Below are 15,980 nucleotides of genomic sequence, written 5' to 3'. Positions count from 1 at the left end.
TGTTCATTATTGGTCATTTTCTACCACATTTATTACTTATACTAGTTTGGTTTTCATCCATAGTTGCTGAAAAATAAAAGAGGAAAAATACAAATAGTGGGATTTGAACCTTAGTTCTCTATACAATTGCCTAAGCTCTCTACCACCTAAACTAAGGCTTCTTCTTTGTTTTATTAATTCTAACCCCATGATGTTTGAGATGTTATAGTGACAACGAAAAATGGGGTAAGTAATAGCAAACTTCATTATGAGTTACATGCGAGAACTGTACAAACTAGGGAAGAATATACTTGTTAGGACATTGAAGGATGCGATGTGGAGGCTGCCAAAGTGGTCGAACCTCAAAATTAACTTTGACTCTGCGTTCAAAAAACAAGAAAGTAGATCTTGCTCAGGGATTGTGATAAGAGATTCGAATGGAGGGGTTCTAAGGTCTAAAACAGTGATGAATAACAACATACCTTTGACTTTTGCAATGAAAGTTCTTGCATGCATTCAGGCGGCTCAAATGGGTCTGGGTATGGGTTTACCGGTGGTGGAGGTAGAATGTGTCACATCCCAAAAATTGGGTTAGTAGAAATTGGGTTAGTGAACCAAGAGTGGTCACGTCCTCTTTTTGAATAAATATGGTAGGAATCATGTATAGTAAATTGATCTGGTTTAGTGGTTAAGTGTTTTGGATTGTGTGCCTAAAGTCCTATGTTCAAACCCCTTTCCTTAAATTTTTGTTATTTTATCCTAACCCTTAAATTAGAACATCTGACTTATCTTTTAATTTTGAGTGTCTATTAACAAGAATGAGTCTACTAGTTCAGTAGTAAGGCCTCATCTTACTTAGAGGTCTCGTGTTCGAATCTTGTGTATGCAAAGTGAAAATATTTTGATTCCCATAAACTATGTTACACTGTGCAAAATGTTTTTGAATAAAAGTAAAGTTGAGCAATTTCATAAAATTAAGTTGAAATGGTGTCAATTAAATCAAACATTTTCAAATATGTTTTGACTATTTTCAAACTAGTTAGAATTGCTCTAGGACAAAAAGTATTGATATTTTACAAGATATTGATATTCTTGCTTCAACAGTTACTGAAATCAGCATTAATTACAAAAAATACCGATACACTTTTAGTAGTTATCGATACTTGTTGCTGCAAATGAAGTTAATGACATGGTATTTTATCCCCAATGGCTACATACACTTCTACAACAACCACAATGGTTGGAAATCAATTAAAGGGTATAAATATCATCTTCTAAAGGTTTAACAATAACAAGAGTAAAGTGAAAAGCTTGAAGATCAATCAAAATAACCTAGAGCTTAATTTTTTCATATCGTTTCTTGTAAACACTTATGAGCTTTCATTGTATTCATTTAGCTCAAGTGTTCTTCTTTGTATTTGTGCTTCATTGGAAAACATCCTAATATTGTAAGGATTATTTCTTTGCTTGCTTGCTTGCTTGTTTCTCTTTGAGAGAAGGTTAATCCTTAAGGTTTGGGTAAAAACCTTAAGGGATTTATATCTTAAGATTTGGGGGCATAAATCTTAAGAGAGATTGTAAGGTTAAACATTGTCCTCAAAGGTTACCAAATTAGTGAATTTGGAGAAATCCTTAGTTGTGGTAAGCTAAGGTAGTGGAGTAGGCAATTAGGGTCGAACCACTATAAATCATTGTGTTCTTTGTTGCATATTTTTCATTTCTTCCACCACAATTTCTCAGTGGCCAATTCAACCTCCCTATCAATGATCTCAAGTTGATCCTTCCGATCTAACACACTATGCTGCCCATAATAGAGGAATTTGGGTGAGAAGTAAACTCTTAGCAGCCTAATAAGATAGTAACAAATCAAATATAATAAAATCTGACTTGGATATTATTTTATTTAGTTTTGAAAAAAAAGGAGAATATTCCTAAAATCTCTACACTTTCTACCACCCTTCTTTGTCCACTTCTCCATCTCCTGTTTGCTTTTTTTGGTTATAGTAAGTTTCTGTCACCTTTTCCTCTTTTGGTTTTTTTTCTTTTTTTTTGTTCTATTCCACGTCTTTTCCATAACCAATCCCTATTCATTCTTTTTTAAGATGCCCTTTTGCCATTGTGCTACTGTCGTTTATTGTTCTGTTATCTTATTGTTTCTTTACTTTTCGCCTCTTTTTTTGTTGAGTTATTTTGTGCCAACATCCTTTTCAATCTTAATTGTTGGCTGTGTGTGGTAAGGGTGTTGGTTTAAGATTCGTATTTTATAAAGGATTTATTTTTGTATTCTTATTTTTGGTAATAATAGTTTTAATGGTTGGAAATCTATGATTTAGGTGAAGAATTGGAAGCTACTGATCTTCTAAAAAATGAAAGCATTAGGAACTTCTTCCGTTGAGGTAAGTGTTCGGTACTTTGTTAAAGCTGAATATTGGTGTTAAAAAAAACAATCCAAATGTTTAACATTATGGCTAATTTAGTGGTTGGAATTAGTGTGACATTTGCTAAATAGTTCATTCTGAATGTTGTTTTAGGTGCTGGAATTACAACTATTGTGTTGACATCAAAAAACGACCAGGTGTATACCTTTTGTCCCAAAAAATAGCAAACGATGCGAAGCCGAAAACCTCACTGTCGACGCCACATGATCATGTGATAGACCGTGTGAGCCACACGGCCATGTAACAAATCGTGTAAGCCACATGGTCGTGTGAACCACATGACCGTATGCCAGATCGTATTGGCCACATGAGCGTGTGAGCCCATTTTTTATAAAATTTAGTTAATGCCATATTTTGAAATGCGTTTTGAGGTTAGCAAATATTATAGAGTTTGTTAAGTGATATTCATATTTTTGGTATATGAATTTGTGGGTTTTTATTTGTACGAGTAATTTCTAAAAGCATGTTAATTGTAGTAATTTTGTATCTGATATGAAAATTTTAAGTATATCATTAGCATGTTTCCGATATGTAAGCATGTCTGATCTGTGTACATCTGGATATTTGGTTATGCTATCATTGCATGTGAATTGGAATGAGATAATTATGTGACAGAGGAAGTGTTGACTGTTTAATGATTTGCCTTATCTGGTGGTTTAACTATATATCTGTTCTGACAGCTTGACTGCAACCCTATTGACTTAACCACACTTATCTGATTCTGGCGGATAACTGCATTATTTCTGGCAACTTGACTGCACCATTCTAAAAAGTGACATACGCTTACCTATAGGTGTGTGAGGTTAGATGAGTATTTGTTACCCTATTTAGTGTGTAGGGATGGACAAAGTTGTGTAGCGAATGAGGTAGGATTTGTATCTATTTTGTAATAGTGTTGCATCACGCGATATGACATGTCATCTGTATCTGATCTAATTATTATGTTGCATCGTATAGTATGCCACGTTGTGTATTATGTTTGATTTCTAATCTTTATATGAATTTGCTATATGTTCTGTTTGTATAGGCTAAGTTACACACTGAACTTGTAAGCTCACCCAACTTTTCTAACTTCTTAGGTAATCAGCAAACTTAAAACTAGACGACGTGTAGGAGCTCATATTAGTTTCTCAATTGATTAAATATGATGGTGCACGTTTTTAAACTATTCTGGACTTTTTTGGACTTTTTGAACTGTAAATCTGTTTTTAGATTTTGCTTTATGGTTTTTGTTCATTTTGCTGGATTTTAGTATTTTTAACGTAAAACTGCAAAATCGTATGAATTATCAAATTAGAAGTTAGTTTTTAAAACTAAAACTCTGGAAATTTCCACTGCTATACTAAGTAAGTGATTAAGTAAATTTACTGTAAAATAAGTGTTTTCAAATATAAGATTTTCTAAAAACGCGTAAGAGATTAGCTAAAATTAATCTTTTTCAGATCACACGATTTCCAAAATTAGATTTTGGTTTGGGTTTTCAAATGTGAAGCATAATACCTCATGATCTGGTCATAACGTCTAGGCCGGGTGTGGGGTGTTACAAAAGGTGACGGACTATCAGTAATTAAGAATATTCAAAGTACTGAGGTGGATTGATCAGAAATCAGTGCCTACATCAAGGATGCCTAACAATTGAGAAAGGGTTTTCAAATTTGTTGGTTTAAACATACTCCAAGAATGGCGAATGGGAAAGCCCGTTCTTTAGCGACAGAAGGGTTAAAGAAAGGAGAACAATTTTACCTACAAAATAAAGTGCCTGAATATGTTGTGTTGGTGTTGGACAATGATTGAAGGTGGGTGAGAACATCGAACTAAGTTGTTTTTAGTGGAAAGGTTGGAGGTGGAAGGAGGCATCGGAGAAGGCAATGAAATCGAAAAAGGAAGAAAATTCAAGAGTTTTTCAAGAACTATAGTCAGTTGAGGTCTGGTTGGATACCTTAAATGCTTCTAGAGCATGACAATTCATTTTGGCTAGATAATTATTTCATATCTGTAACTGTTGTATTGCCTAATGAATTGGCCTTAGGCTTTGTTTTATTTATTAATAAATTGCAGCCTATATTTTTCAAAAAATAAATAAATTTACCCACCGATCAATACACTATATAAAAAAAACCCCAAACGTTTTGTGTGTTGACGACGAGAATATTCATCATCTTGGAAACTACAATGGGTTTGGGTGGGTTGTTTTTACTAAAAAAATTAAATATATATATCAAAATAAGTTTATCTAATGGTTTATATGGGGAAAATTAGGGATATATGTCCAATTTAAAACAAATTAGGGATTTAGACTATTTTTGTCGAAAATTCACTGCATCCTCGCGTACTACGTTCACATACATCGCGTGAATACATTTAACTGATCTACAATTCAAATGTCTAAAGTTTAGCTTAGGTTATCTTTAAACCCTAAGTCCACAGTTTAGCAAACATACTTAAAGTAGAGATGTCTTATTTTAAAGACTCTAAATCCAAAAGTTTTATTGAAGTACTAAAATAGAAGTAACTGAAGTAAAGAGCTTAAGTACACATACTTACTTGGATCAGCGTCGAAGGCTCGGATTCACATTTCCAGAATTAGCCACATAAGTGTTCCAAAAATATTCTTAAAAGTAAGAAGTTTCAAAACACATTATGCATAAAATTTTAAACCCAAAAACCACAGCCCCAGTTTTGCAATCTGACTTTGATACCACTAAATGTAACACTCCAAACTCGGTCTAGACGTTATGGTTGAGTCTGGAGAGATTACATCAGCTCGTTAAAGGACTTTTGATTAAATCAAACTTAGTGTGCGTTTCAAAAGCACAAAATTTGGTAAAACTCTCACATACATTTAGGAAAACTTTAGTCCGAAAACACCTATTTCAAGCCTAGAATTTGAATTCAAAATCGTGTATTTTGAAAGTATTAATTTTAGCAAATCCATTCCAGCCAAACATCTGTTAAAAACTATTTATTTATAGGAAAACACTTAAGAGATTACTTAATTTGCAGTGAAAATTTTTTAGAGTTTTAGTTTTAAAAATCGGAATCCAATTTGTTATCTTGTGTGATTTTACAGTTTTAAGTTTGAAAATACCAAATACCGGTGAACAAATCAAAAACTAAAACAAAGCCCAAAAACATATTACAGTTCCAAAAGTCCAAAAATATTACTAATGTAAATCACCATATTTAAGTAACAGAGAAAAACAATCTGAGCTCTCGCACGCCGTCCAATCCTAAACTCAAAGATTACTTGAAAAATCAAAGATAAAACAAAGGGGTGAGCTATAAAGCTTAGTGTGTAACAAACTCAAATTGAGAACATAAATAACACAACAATCAAATCACAAAATCTCAGAGAATCTCATATAGATCAATTGAGCAAAACTAAGAATGCATGCTTATGCCAATGCAGTACTTTTCAGAAAACATAACGTAAGTTTTTCAGAAAACATCCTACCCAGCTCCGTTACACACCAAATAGAGTTCCCCAGAACTCGTCCATCCAATCACACCAACAGAATAATTGTGGTCAATGTCACCAAAGATTACAATTAAAACTACCAGATCAGATATATATGGACAAGCCACTATATTACAGCCAAGCTGCCAAAACAAACATATGTGACCGAGCCACCATAATTACAGACAAGCTGCCAAACAGAAATGTGGATAAACCATCAGATAGTGTAGATAATTAAATTTCCAGAACTTCTTCATTTCCATATTATTCGAAACCCCATGCAATGTGACATGGTATGCGTATACTGAATCAAAATGGAAAGCATGTAAAACATGCAGTCAGGTGGCCCACACGACTTCACACACGCCCGTATGACCCACACAACCTTACACACGCCCATATGACCCACACAACACAATTAACCCAGACTGTGTGACACACACAGTCTGGAACACAGTTATGTGACGTCGATAATGGGTTTTTCGTATCGCGTCGTTTATTGTTTTTCAAGTTTTCTGTTGCACACCTGATCATTTATGAAATATGACATTACGACACACTTCCAGACCCTAAAATAGAAATTAAATCTAGTTAATTAGCAACGTTATACGAAAAATCCAACACAATATCTGCCACACACACATACTAAACATTCGACATTAGTCCCTAAAATCAGCCCCTTACAAATGTCTAATCACTTACCCCCAGTTAAAGCAGCAATTCCTAAGGCTCCTTAATCACCGAAGAAATGTTAGTCGCACAAACTTCACCTAACATAAACGCTAGGACCATTAAAATCGACACCAACAAACAACTCAATAGAAAACTTATCCTCCATGAAAAGAAAAATAACACCAATAGAAAACTAACAAACTTACCATAGACCATCTCATTGACCCCAAAATTCCTATCATAACAACTAACAAAGTAAAATGAGGGTAAAACAAAGATACGTAAACAAAGGTTTCAACAACAGAAAGAGCAAGGATTACAATATCCAAAAATTATAAAAAAAATTCTTAAAATATATATTAAAAAGTTAAAACTTTAAAAGTTTTCTAAAATAATATTTTGGGACCTAATTAATAATTCAAATTTATCATACTCAAAGTATCTTTTTTATTATTTTGCTTTGAAAAGAATTTCAAATATATATGATTTCAAATTTATGTGCTGTAACATGAAATTAGTTATATTGTAACAATATTTTTATTTAACATGTTTAATTTTTTAAATTTAACTTCAACAATTTTACTTGATTCGGCTCAACTCAAATTTCATTTTACTTGACTTGATTCAAAAAAATTTCAAATTGAGTTTGGATGATAAAATAAGACTCATGAATTTAATTAACTCAAAATTTTTTCACTCGGTTCGTCTCAATTAGATCAAACGCTCACCCTTAGTAGTAAGAGATTTAAAGGTTGGGTTACTAAACTGAAAACACTCCAAAATTTGGGTCACCCAACTGGATAGTTTACCTATAAAAATTTTAAAATTTTCAAAGTTTGGTGACTCACTGTGGAGTTTAACCAAAGAAAATAATGAAAGAAAACATGAACTGTGTTGGTCGAGCAACTAACAACACCGACAAAGCGACAACACTTCTTTAGTCAGCATTAAGGGTGAGTTTGGATGGGCGGTGCGTTTACCTGCGGTTAGTGTAAATACAGCGGTGGCGGTGAGATTAGATACTGTAGAGATACTGTAGCATGAGACAAAAAGTAAGCTAAACGCACCGCACCGCACCCAATCGCTCATCCAAACCCACCCTAAGTGACTTTCACTCTTATGACAGAAATACCCTACAAACCATCCAAAATTTACATCCTCAATGCCACTCTTTAAACATCCAACACCTTTCCCCCGTACTCAAGCCCACATCGTTCCCCTACGAGCGTGTACCATAAACCCCCTATTCTCACCACCGAACTTGCTCGATAAATAACACACGCATCAACCCCACCGGGACCGCCTCGGCCCACACGAACCAACTAAAGTTCGGTTACTTTCCATTCCGAACCAAACTCCAAAGCAAAAACTCTATATAAAAATGAAACAGAATCTAAATACGAACCGCAGCCTTGGTTTCTTCAGAATAAGCCTTTTTTTTTTTCCTTTTTTTCAACTAAATATCTTTATGTTTCCTGATTCTGCAAAAACAAATTCTCTACTGTTAAAGTTCGAGCTGTTCTACTTCAGTTACACTCAAAAGAATCATTCACAGTTTTCTTAAGAAATAATTTTTTTTCTTTAGCTGAAATACTTCAGAGAATTATAAATTCTCCATAATTGTATATGTATCTGTGGTTACAGTTTCTGATTGCTTTAAGCTCCGCAAATTCAGTCAGTGTTAGAAGAGAAAGATCTTAACTATTTTTGCTGAATTTGAGTTTTCTTCTTTAAATTGTTTAGATTGAATTAGAGTTTGTGAAGTGGAGATCTTGTTGAAAGGTTGTTTGAGCATTGATCCAGTTCACCGGTAATTATTTCTTGGATTAATTATGAATTACATTGTTGAATTTCGAGTGTTGATTTGTTTGGTAGCTGAGAAATCTGAGAAAAAAAAATTAAAAACAAGTTTTGAGGTTTTTTGGTCGTTACTGAGGGGAGAATGTAATACTCGGTCTTAGTGAACTCACGCTGAAAGAAGTTGAATTCTCTTCTATTTTTAAATTCTTTTTTTAATATTTACTTGCTTTTTCTAATAGAAGATGTGTTTTAAGTAAAGATCTAAAGTCCTGGAGTGGAGTTTATTTTTTTCTCCTTTTTACAGGAAAAGAAAATGGCGCAGAGTAATTGGGAAGCTGACAAGATGTAAGAGTGATTGCTAAGTTTGTTGTTGCAGCTGTTGTTGATTATTAGCTTGTTTGATTTTGAACTTGTTTACTGTCTTTCAGTAGCTTCAAGTATCTTTCTTTTTTTATGCTACAGGCTTGATGTTTATATTCATGATTATTTGTTGAAAAGGAAGTTGCATGCTTCTGCAAAAGCTTTTATGACTGAAGGAAAGGTTGCCACAGATCCAGTAGGTAATATTTGCAAGCAAATTCAGTTATTATAATATAGCAAATTAGCAAGCTCTAAGCCAAATTGCCTGAATTGTTTGGTGGTTCTGATTCTTTGACATACTTCGATGAGTGTACCTTATCGAGCCATTTTGACTATGGTAGTTGTCTCAGTATTTTTGGTGCTACTTTACCTTGTTGAATTGTCTAAATCAATTTTCCTTTTATCTTGTCTGTTAATTGTTTCTGCAGCAATCGATGCTCCTGGAGGGTTTCTGTTTGAGTGGTGGTCTGTCTTCTGGGACATATTTATTGCTAGGACAAATGAGAAACATTCTGAGGCTGCTGCAGCTTATATAGAGGTGCCTCTGTTTTGTTATATAAAATATTCTGCTCATTAACTTGCTGCTCGATTTCTTTTAGACATAATGTCATGTGTCTGTGATTTGGAAAACAGTCTCAGCAACTTAAAGCAAGGGAACAACAGCAATTACAAATGCAGCAGTTGCAACTAATGCAGCACCGAAATGCGCAGTTGCAACGAAGGGATCCCAGTCATCCTGCTCTTGGTGGTTCTGTAAATACGATTAACTCTGAAGGAATGATTGGACAGCCATCAGCTAGTGTGTTGGCCATGAAAATGTATGAAGAACGTGTGAAACACCCTCATTCTGCGGATTCAGAGACATCATCAGCACTGATTGATGCCAATCGAATGGCTCTTCTGAAAACACAGACCAATAATCAAGTGTATGATCAATTAATCCTTATGTGCACTTTGTTTCCTAGTTTTCTTAATGCTCTAAAGGACTGAGTCTCTCATTCTTTTTCTTCCTTATTTTGTTTACTCAGCCAGCTTTTGCAAGGTAGTCCTGGAAATATGTCAGCTGCTTTGCAACAAATCCAGTTACGAACGCCATTGACAACTGTATTGCCCAAATAATCTCTGCTTTGCAATTTAATGTTATCTGTCTTATCTTTTACTTCCCTTGCTTCTTTTTTTCTGATTTCTTCCTCTATATTGAATTGCACAATTTATGTATTTCTACTTCTAGGATATCAAAACTGAAGTTAGTTTGGGTGGAAACCCGAAAAGTTTACCTATGGATCCCTCATCCATCTATGGTCAGGCAATTTTACAGCCTAAATCAGGACTAGGTGGTGCTGGTAATTATGCGTAACTTTCCCACTGAAACAATTTTGGCAATATATTACATCTACATTAATCACATGTATTCTGAGAGTACGTTTTACTAATGTTCATTGCATGGTACATATCAGTTAGATGTTAATTTTTTTTACAAGCAGCAAATTTGGGTAAAGTTTTATTCTCTGGAAATTTATTAAGTATTACCTTAATGATTTAATCTGGAAAAGGACAGTAATTGCAATCACAAATGTTAGACCAATAATGCTGGCATTGAGTGTTGGGAAGCTAGATATCTATATAATATGAAGGCTAGTATAGCTCAGCCTGTGATGAAGATTCTACAATCGATATCGGGTATTCAAGAAACTTTAGTTAATAAGATTAAGATAACAGTGAAAATTGCTGCAAATTTGACACAGAATATGTGCCCAGTAGTTATATATAGCTGAGATACTCTGCATGGACATTGAAGCAATACCTTTTTAGTAGTACTTTAAGTTTTGATTTTCTTGAGCGTTTTATACCACTTTTTCCTTATTTTGACCTATTTATCTCAAATTTGTGCCCTCAGTATTAAATCAGGGTGTACCTGGTCTTCCATTAAGGGGTTGGCCTCTGACTGTAAGTTTCACACTTTCACTCACCTTTTCCTGTCCCTGTTTTTTTTTTTTTTGGGGGGGTGTTTAAATGCGAATCAAGATGTTGGATTTTTCCGCACAGGGCATAGATCAGTTACGACCAAGTTTAGGCGTACAGATGCAAAAACCCAATCTGCAGACTCAAAATCAATTCGTTTTGACGTCACAACAACAGCACGTTTTGGCACAAGCTCAGTTACAAGGCAACCTTGGAAACTCAACAACCTTCGTGAATGCAAAAGTTGGTCAGTCTGTTAGAAACAACGGATCCATATGCTCCCCGGTGCCATCAAGTTCTCCAAAGGTTAGATCTTTTATATTTCTATCACTTTACATTTTCTTTCTTATTTGTATTCACAAAAATATAACTACTAAATAGAATATAATTTCTAGAAATAGCGAAGCTATCTCATATGATTTGAAGGATTTCTTTTTTTAATTAAGGCATAATGGCTTTTTTGGCTCTCCAATTTTGCAAAAAAATCATTTTAGCCCTCCATCTAATTTTTTGCCCGCCTTTGAACTTACATTTGTTGTCAAATCGCCCAAAATAGAGGAAAAAGTTAATATTTATTAACTTTACTGATATGACATACATATAGAATGTCGTGTAGATGACACAACATCATTTAATTAATTTTTTAAAATTTAAAAATATTTTTATATTTTTATACTTTTATACTTTTTTAATAAATTTAATGATTTTAATTTTTAAAAATATTTTTTATTCTTAAAATTTTTAAAAATCAATTAAATGCTGGTGTGTCATCCATGAGTATGCCACATCAACTAAGTTAAAAAATGTTAACTTTTCCATCCACTTTGGGGGTGATTTGACAAAAACACAAGTTTAAAGGCCAAAAAAGATGAAAAGTTAAATGGAGGGCTAAAATGATTTTTTTGTAAAATTGAAAGGCCAAATAAGTCATTATGCCTTTAATTAATAAAGATGTAATAAGGACCACATGCATGTTCCATACCTTTAAGTTCTTTGCAAGGGCAGTAGCTGTAACTTGGGATACAATGATGTGCTTTTAGTAGATGCTGCTCTTATCGGGTTACATTGACTTTTATAACCTTCTTTGCTGGCTTTGCTTTTTATTTGATGTTCAGTGGTCTTCCATATCTGTTAATATGTAGTATTTGCAAATGCTTTGTGTCTAATTAGTCGTTCGGGTGCTTAACAGATGAAGATGGGTCAAATGTCACATTCTTCGTCACAACAACAGGACCAATTGCAACAGCAGCAGCAGCAGCAGCAGCCATCGCAGCAACTGCAACAGGTTGTACTTCAATGAGAATTAATTGAAGGATCTCATTCATGAGCTGAACTGTGAGCTACTTTACAAGAAAAATATTCTTGTACCAACTACATTATTACTCCAAATTAAAATATGATTTTATAAATGGAATTTTCTTAGAAATTTCCACTTCTGGTTGAACTAATTCACATTCTGTGACTGTTCATTACATTGCAGAATAACAGAAAAAGGAAACAACACTCTGCTTCTGGAGCAGCTAACAGTACTGGCACAGGAAACACTGGCCCTTCACCAAGTTCACCACCGTCAACTCACACACCTGGTGATGCAATAACTTCTGCAACCAGTTTGCAGCATGTTAATAGTGTTTCTAAAAGCATGATGTATGGTGCAGATGCAACTGCGGGTCTTACATCATCTTCCAATCTGTTGGTAGGCCATTTTCAGACTTCAAAATAGCTTTCAAACTCAAGCATGCTACAAACCCACTCTAGTTTCATTACACACAAAAGCATAAGCATGCTTCACCTAGGATATTATTTGTATTTATTCTAGCCATATATGATATATCATTTAACCTAACTCCGAGTGATTATTTTATCTTTCAGCTCAGACATCAGAATCTTGTTGGCTAGTGAAAGGATACAAGTGATAGACTTGTTTGTTAGGTTGAGCTAATAGTTGTGTCAATATGTATTTTTTAAATCTCTCCTTTAGCGTGCAAGTTAAAAAATGCTGAAACTACTTCTAAATTCTAATAGCATCATTACGTTGTGCAGGAAGACATGGATAGGTTTGATCCTCTGGATGAAAATATGGAGTCACTACTTTCACATGAAAGTGACTCAAGGGACATTTATGGTACCATTAAACAATATCCTCCTGAGCACCCAAAGGAGTCTGCTAAAGGTAACCGTAATATATCTTTTACCTTTACCTTTTGATTTCTGAAAAAAACATGCTGACTTCAATTTGTCTATTCCAGGCTTCACTTTTGCTGAGGTTGGTTGTATACAGACCAGAAATAGCGAAGTTACTTGCTGTCATTTTTCTTCTGATGGGAAGGTGCTGGCTAGTGCTGGGCATGACAAGAAGGTATATTTGTTTACATCGTTCCATCTTTCCAATTCCTTCCCCATGGCATTAAATTTTATAAATTTAACTTCCTTCAAGTGAAAATCGAATCAGAATTACACCTTTCTCCTCTATATATTGTTTGGCAATTCAGTCAGTGCGAAAACAATGGAAACAGATTTGATCATGTTCAGGCAGGTTTAAATTGAAACAAATTTAAGGTTACTAGGGAAAGAGATTGAAAATACATGATTAGCCGTTGTGACAAAAAAAATTCATAAACAGAATGTTACTTGAAAGTAGAGTTGAGTGATAGAACCTTTATTGTTCTTGTAGAGTCCTTTTAAGCTGGCCTGGCAACGACTTCTATCTGGTTAATTATTTTACTATGTATAGGAAACCAAGGTTGACGGCATAATTTCTTTTCAGAAAGATGTCATAGTGACTTGCATTTCTTTCATTAGGTGGTTCTTTGGAATATGGATACCCTGAAAACAGAGAGTACTCCAGAAGAACACAAATTGGTTATTACAGAAGTTCGTTTTAGACCAAATTCATCTCAGTTGGCAACAGCTTCTTTTGATAAATCTGTGCGGTTATGGGATGCAGCCAATGTAATCATCTTCTTCTTACAACTTGGATCTTTGTAAAAGTTTTGCGGATATCTCCGGTTACGACTTTAGCTATTCTATACTCTTTTTGCTGACAGTTTTCTGGCATTGTAGACATTTAGGAAGCATGCATGATAAATCTTTCTATGCTACTGTGGTTAACAAGCTAAGTTCATTGTTACAGCCAGGCTATTGCGTGAAAGCATACAATAGCCATCCTTCACCTGTGATGTCCCTTGATTTCCACCCCAAAAAGACGGACTTGTTTTGCTTTTGTGATAATGACAATGAAATTCGCTATTTTAATCTTAATACATTCTCATGCACCCGGATATCCAAGGTTGGCGACTCTTCTTTTCCTGTCTAACCTCTTCAAGATTTCTGACAGTTATGGTGCATTACATTTATAGATTTAGTTTGTTTTTTTTCCGGCATTTATCGTTAATTCCTGATGCAGGGAGGTATGGCCCAAGTAAGGTTCCAACCAAGAATTGGACATTTTCTGGCAGCAGCATCAGATAAAGTAGTGTCCATCTTTGATGTAGAAACTGATAGACAAACATTAACATTTAAGGTATGGCTTGTGTATTATTGTCACCAGATCTTCCATTCTTGAAATATGTGTCATATTGAAGACTAAAGCAAAGGTTTCATCGTAATTAATAGTAACTAATGCATGTCTTTTTTCCTCTTTCCCTTTTCTAACAGGGGCATTCAGAAATTGTGAACTATATATGCTGGGATGCAAACGGAGAGTATTTAGCATCTGTCAGTCACAACTTGGTAAAAATATGGTCATTGGTGACAGGGGAGTGCATTCAAGAACTCGGTTCTGGTGGGAACCAGTTCCACTCGTGTGTCTTTCATCCAAATTATTCCACTCTTTTGGTGATTGGAGGAATTTCAGTAAGTCTTTGTTCTCTATTTATGGTTTATTTTTCCATTTACAGAGTTTTATTTACGAGATGCCTTGGTTCAAATCAAACATTACCTCCATATATTTTAGGATGAAAAACTAGTGTTTATTTTTTATAATTCAAATCAACATAGCTACATCTAGATATTTTTGGATGTAAAATTAGTATTTATTGTATTTATATGGTCCAACACATTTGGCCATGCATAGGTATTGGGTATGATCCTCCAAATATATAAAAAGTACTTAAAGAAAATCTGATCATATATACCGTATATAGATATCCAATATTTATCCCAAGGCAACCGCACCTCTTAGTGGCGTGGGCAAAAACACGATGTTGCTTTCATGTGCATAGAGAAATTCTTGCAACATTTGTAGCTAATAAATGTAATTGTGTTTGTTTTTACGATGGGGGTGCTGGTGCATGCAGTCATTGGAGCTGTGGAACATGGCTGAGAATAAAAGCATGACAATTTCAGCTCACGAGAATATAATTTCAGCATTGGCGCAGTCGCCTGTCACAGGAATGGTTGCTTCGGCAAGTCATGATAGCTCTGTAAAGCTATGGAAATAATTAAATCAATCATACAAATATATATATATATCTGTGTGTGTGATAAAAATCCAAATACGTGTGAATTGGGTTGTGGAGCAAAAGCATATTTTGCTTCCAGTTCTCTAAGTGTGAATTTTATTTTCTTTCTTGGATATCTGAATATGAAATGGGTGTATTTATTTTGCATTCTCTTCATAATTTTGCTATGTGAGAATGAGTAGCTTGTTTGCCTTTGGGTGAGAACAGTTTTGCAGTTAGCTTGTTTGCTTCGCGTGAATGATTCGTTACTTTGGTAAATAGCCCAAATTTTCGTAATTATAAGAATTAATTATATTTCTTTCAAAAAAGAAAATAATTAACGAGATTAAAAATGAAAGATTTGTTTATATTTGTTTTATCCTCTCTTTTTTCTATCTTTTTTTTTCCCTTTTTTGTGACAAAAAAAAAGATACAAGTAGTTAAGTTATATTAAAGGGATTATTTGTAAACACATGTAACCCTCTTTCCTATTAAAGGCTATTTTTAGCGTTTTCTTCTCTAGGGATCTATTCAAGTTCCCAGAGATGGTAAATGTGACTGACTATTGTTGACCTTGAGGGAATTGATTTCGGAAGTTGGATTGCTTCAATAGCCTCCAAGCTATTAGTTTGTATCAACACTTCAATTCCTTGTTTTTCTTGCATAAGTGATAAGTCATACAAGATACCCCATAATTCAACATCAAGTATTGAACATTTTCCTAGCTGTCGATATAACTCGATGATCCATTCTCCGTGGTTGTCTCTCAAAATCCCTCCTGCAGCATCATAGCCTGAATTTGTTTTGACAGAACCATCAGTTCTTAGTTTCATCCAATTGTCTGTCGAGATAATCTCTGATCTCATCTTT

The 15,980-nt window shown here is 34.4% G+C and overlaps 1 protein-coding gene across 5 annotated transcripts; it reads left to right on the top strand.

The window, feature by feature from the left end:
• The first annotated feature begins 7,953 nt into the window (after window positions 1–7,953).
• On the top strand, window positions 7,954–15,335 carry LOC107925919 (transcriptional corepressor LEUNIG_HOMOLOG). 5 transcript variants are annotated; one of them, XM_016856673.2, is made up of 18 exons: window positions 7,954–8,356; window positions 8,651–8,691; window positions 8,809–8,906; window positions 9,135–9,244; window positions 9,340–9,632; window positions 9,735–9,810; window positions 9,938–10,049; window positions 10,604–10,653; window positions 10,789–10,974; window positions 11,858–11,953; window positions 12,149–12,364; window positions 12,712–12,841; window positions 12,918–13,027; window positions 13,471–13,620; window positions 13,802–13,957; window positions 14,075–14,191; window positions 14,326–14,523; window positions 14,967–15,335. In XM_016856673.2, exons 2-18 carry the CDS (start codon window positions 8,660–8,662, stop codon window positions 15,108–15,110), a joined length of 2,274 nt encoding a protein of 757 aa, XP_016712162.2. In that variant the 5' UTR covers window positions 7,954–8,356; window positions 8,651–8,659; the 3' UTR covers window positions 15,111–15,335. The 5 variants fall into 5 exon arrangements, with proteins under 5 accessions (XP_016712162.2, XP_016712161.2, XP_040953826.1 ...); XM_016856672.2 differs by having other exon boundaries at window positions 10,753–10,974; XM_041097892.1 differs by having other exon boundaries at window positions 10,732–10,974.
• The last annotated feature ends 645 nt before the right edge of the window (window positions 15,336–15,980 follow it).

This window comes from Gossypium hirsutum, chromosome D07, assembly GCF_007990345.1.
Source record: "Gossypium hirsutum isolate 1008001.06 chromosome D07, Gossypium_hirsutum_v2.1, whole genome shotgun sequence".
Classification (NCBI taxonomy): domain Eukaryota; kingdom Viridiplantae; phylum Streptophyta; class Magnoliopsida; order Malvales; family Malvaceae; genus Gossypium; species Gossypium hirsutum.
This window is presented reverse-complemented; position numbering and strand designations above follow the sequence as displayed.

Excerpts from the sequence above, each read along its gene's own strand:
- LOC107925919 (XM_041097892.1), top strand. The coding sequence starts at position 8,660 with ATGGCGCAGAGTAATTGGGAAGCTGACAAGAT. Across the intron at positions 9,811-9,937 it reads TACGAACGCCATTGACAACT|GATATCAAAACTGAAGTTAG; the intron begins GTATTGCCCAAA and ends TTCTACTTCTAG. Across the intron at positions 13,028-13,470 it reads GTGCTGGGCATGACAAGAAG|GTGGTTCTTTGGAATATGGA; the intron begins GTATATTTGTTT and ends TTCTTTCATTAG.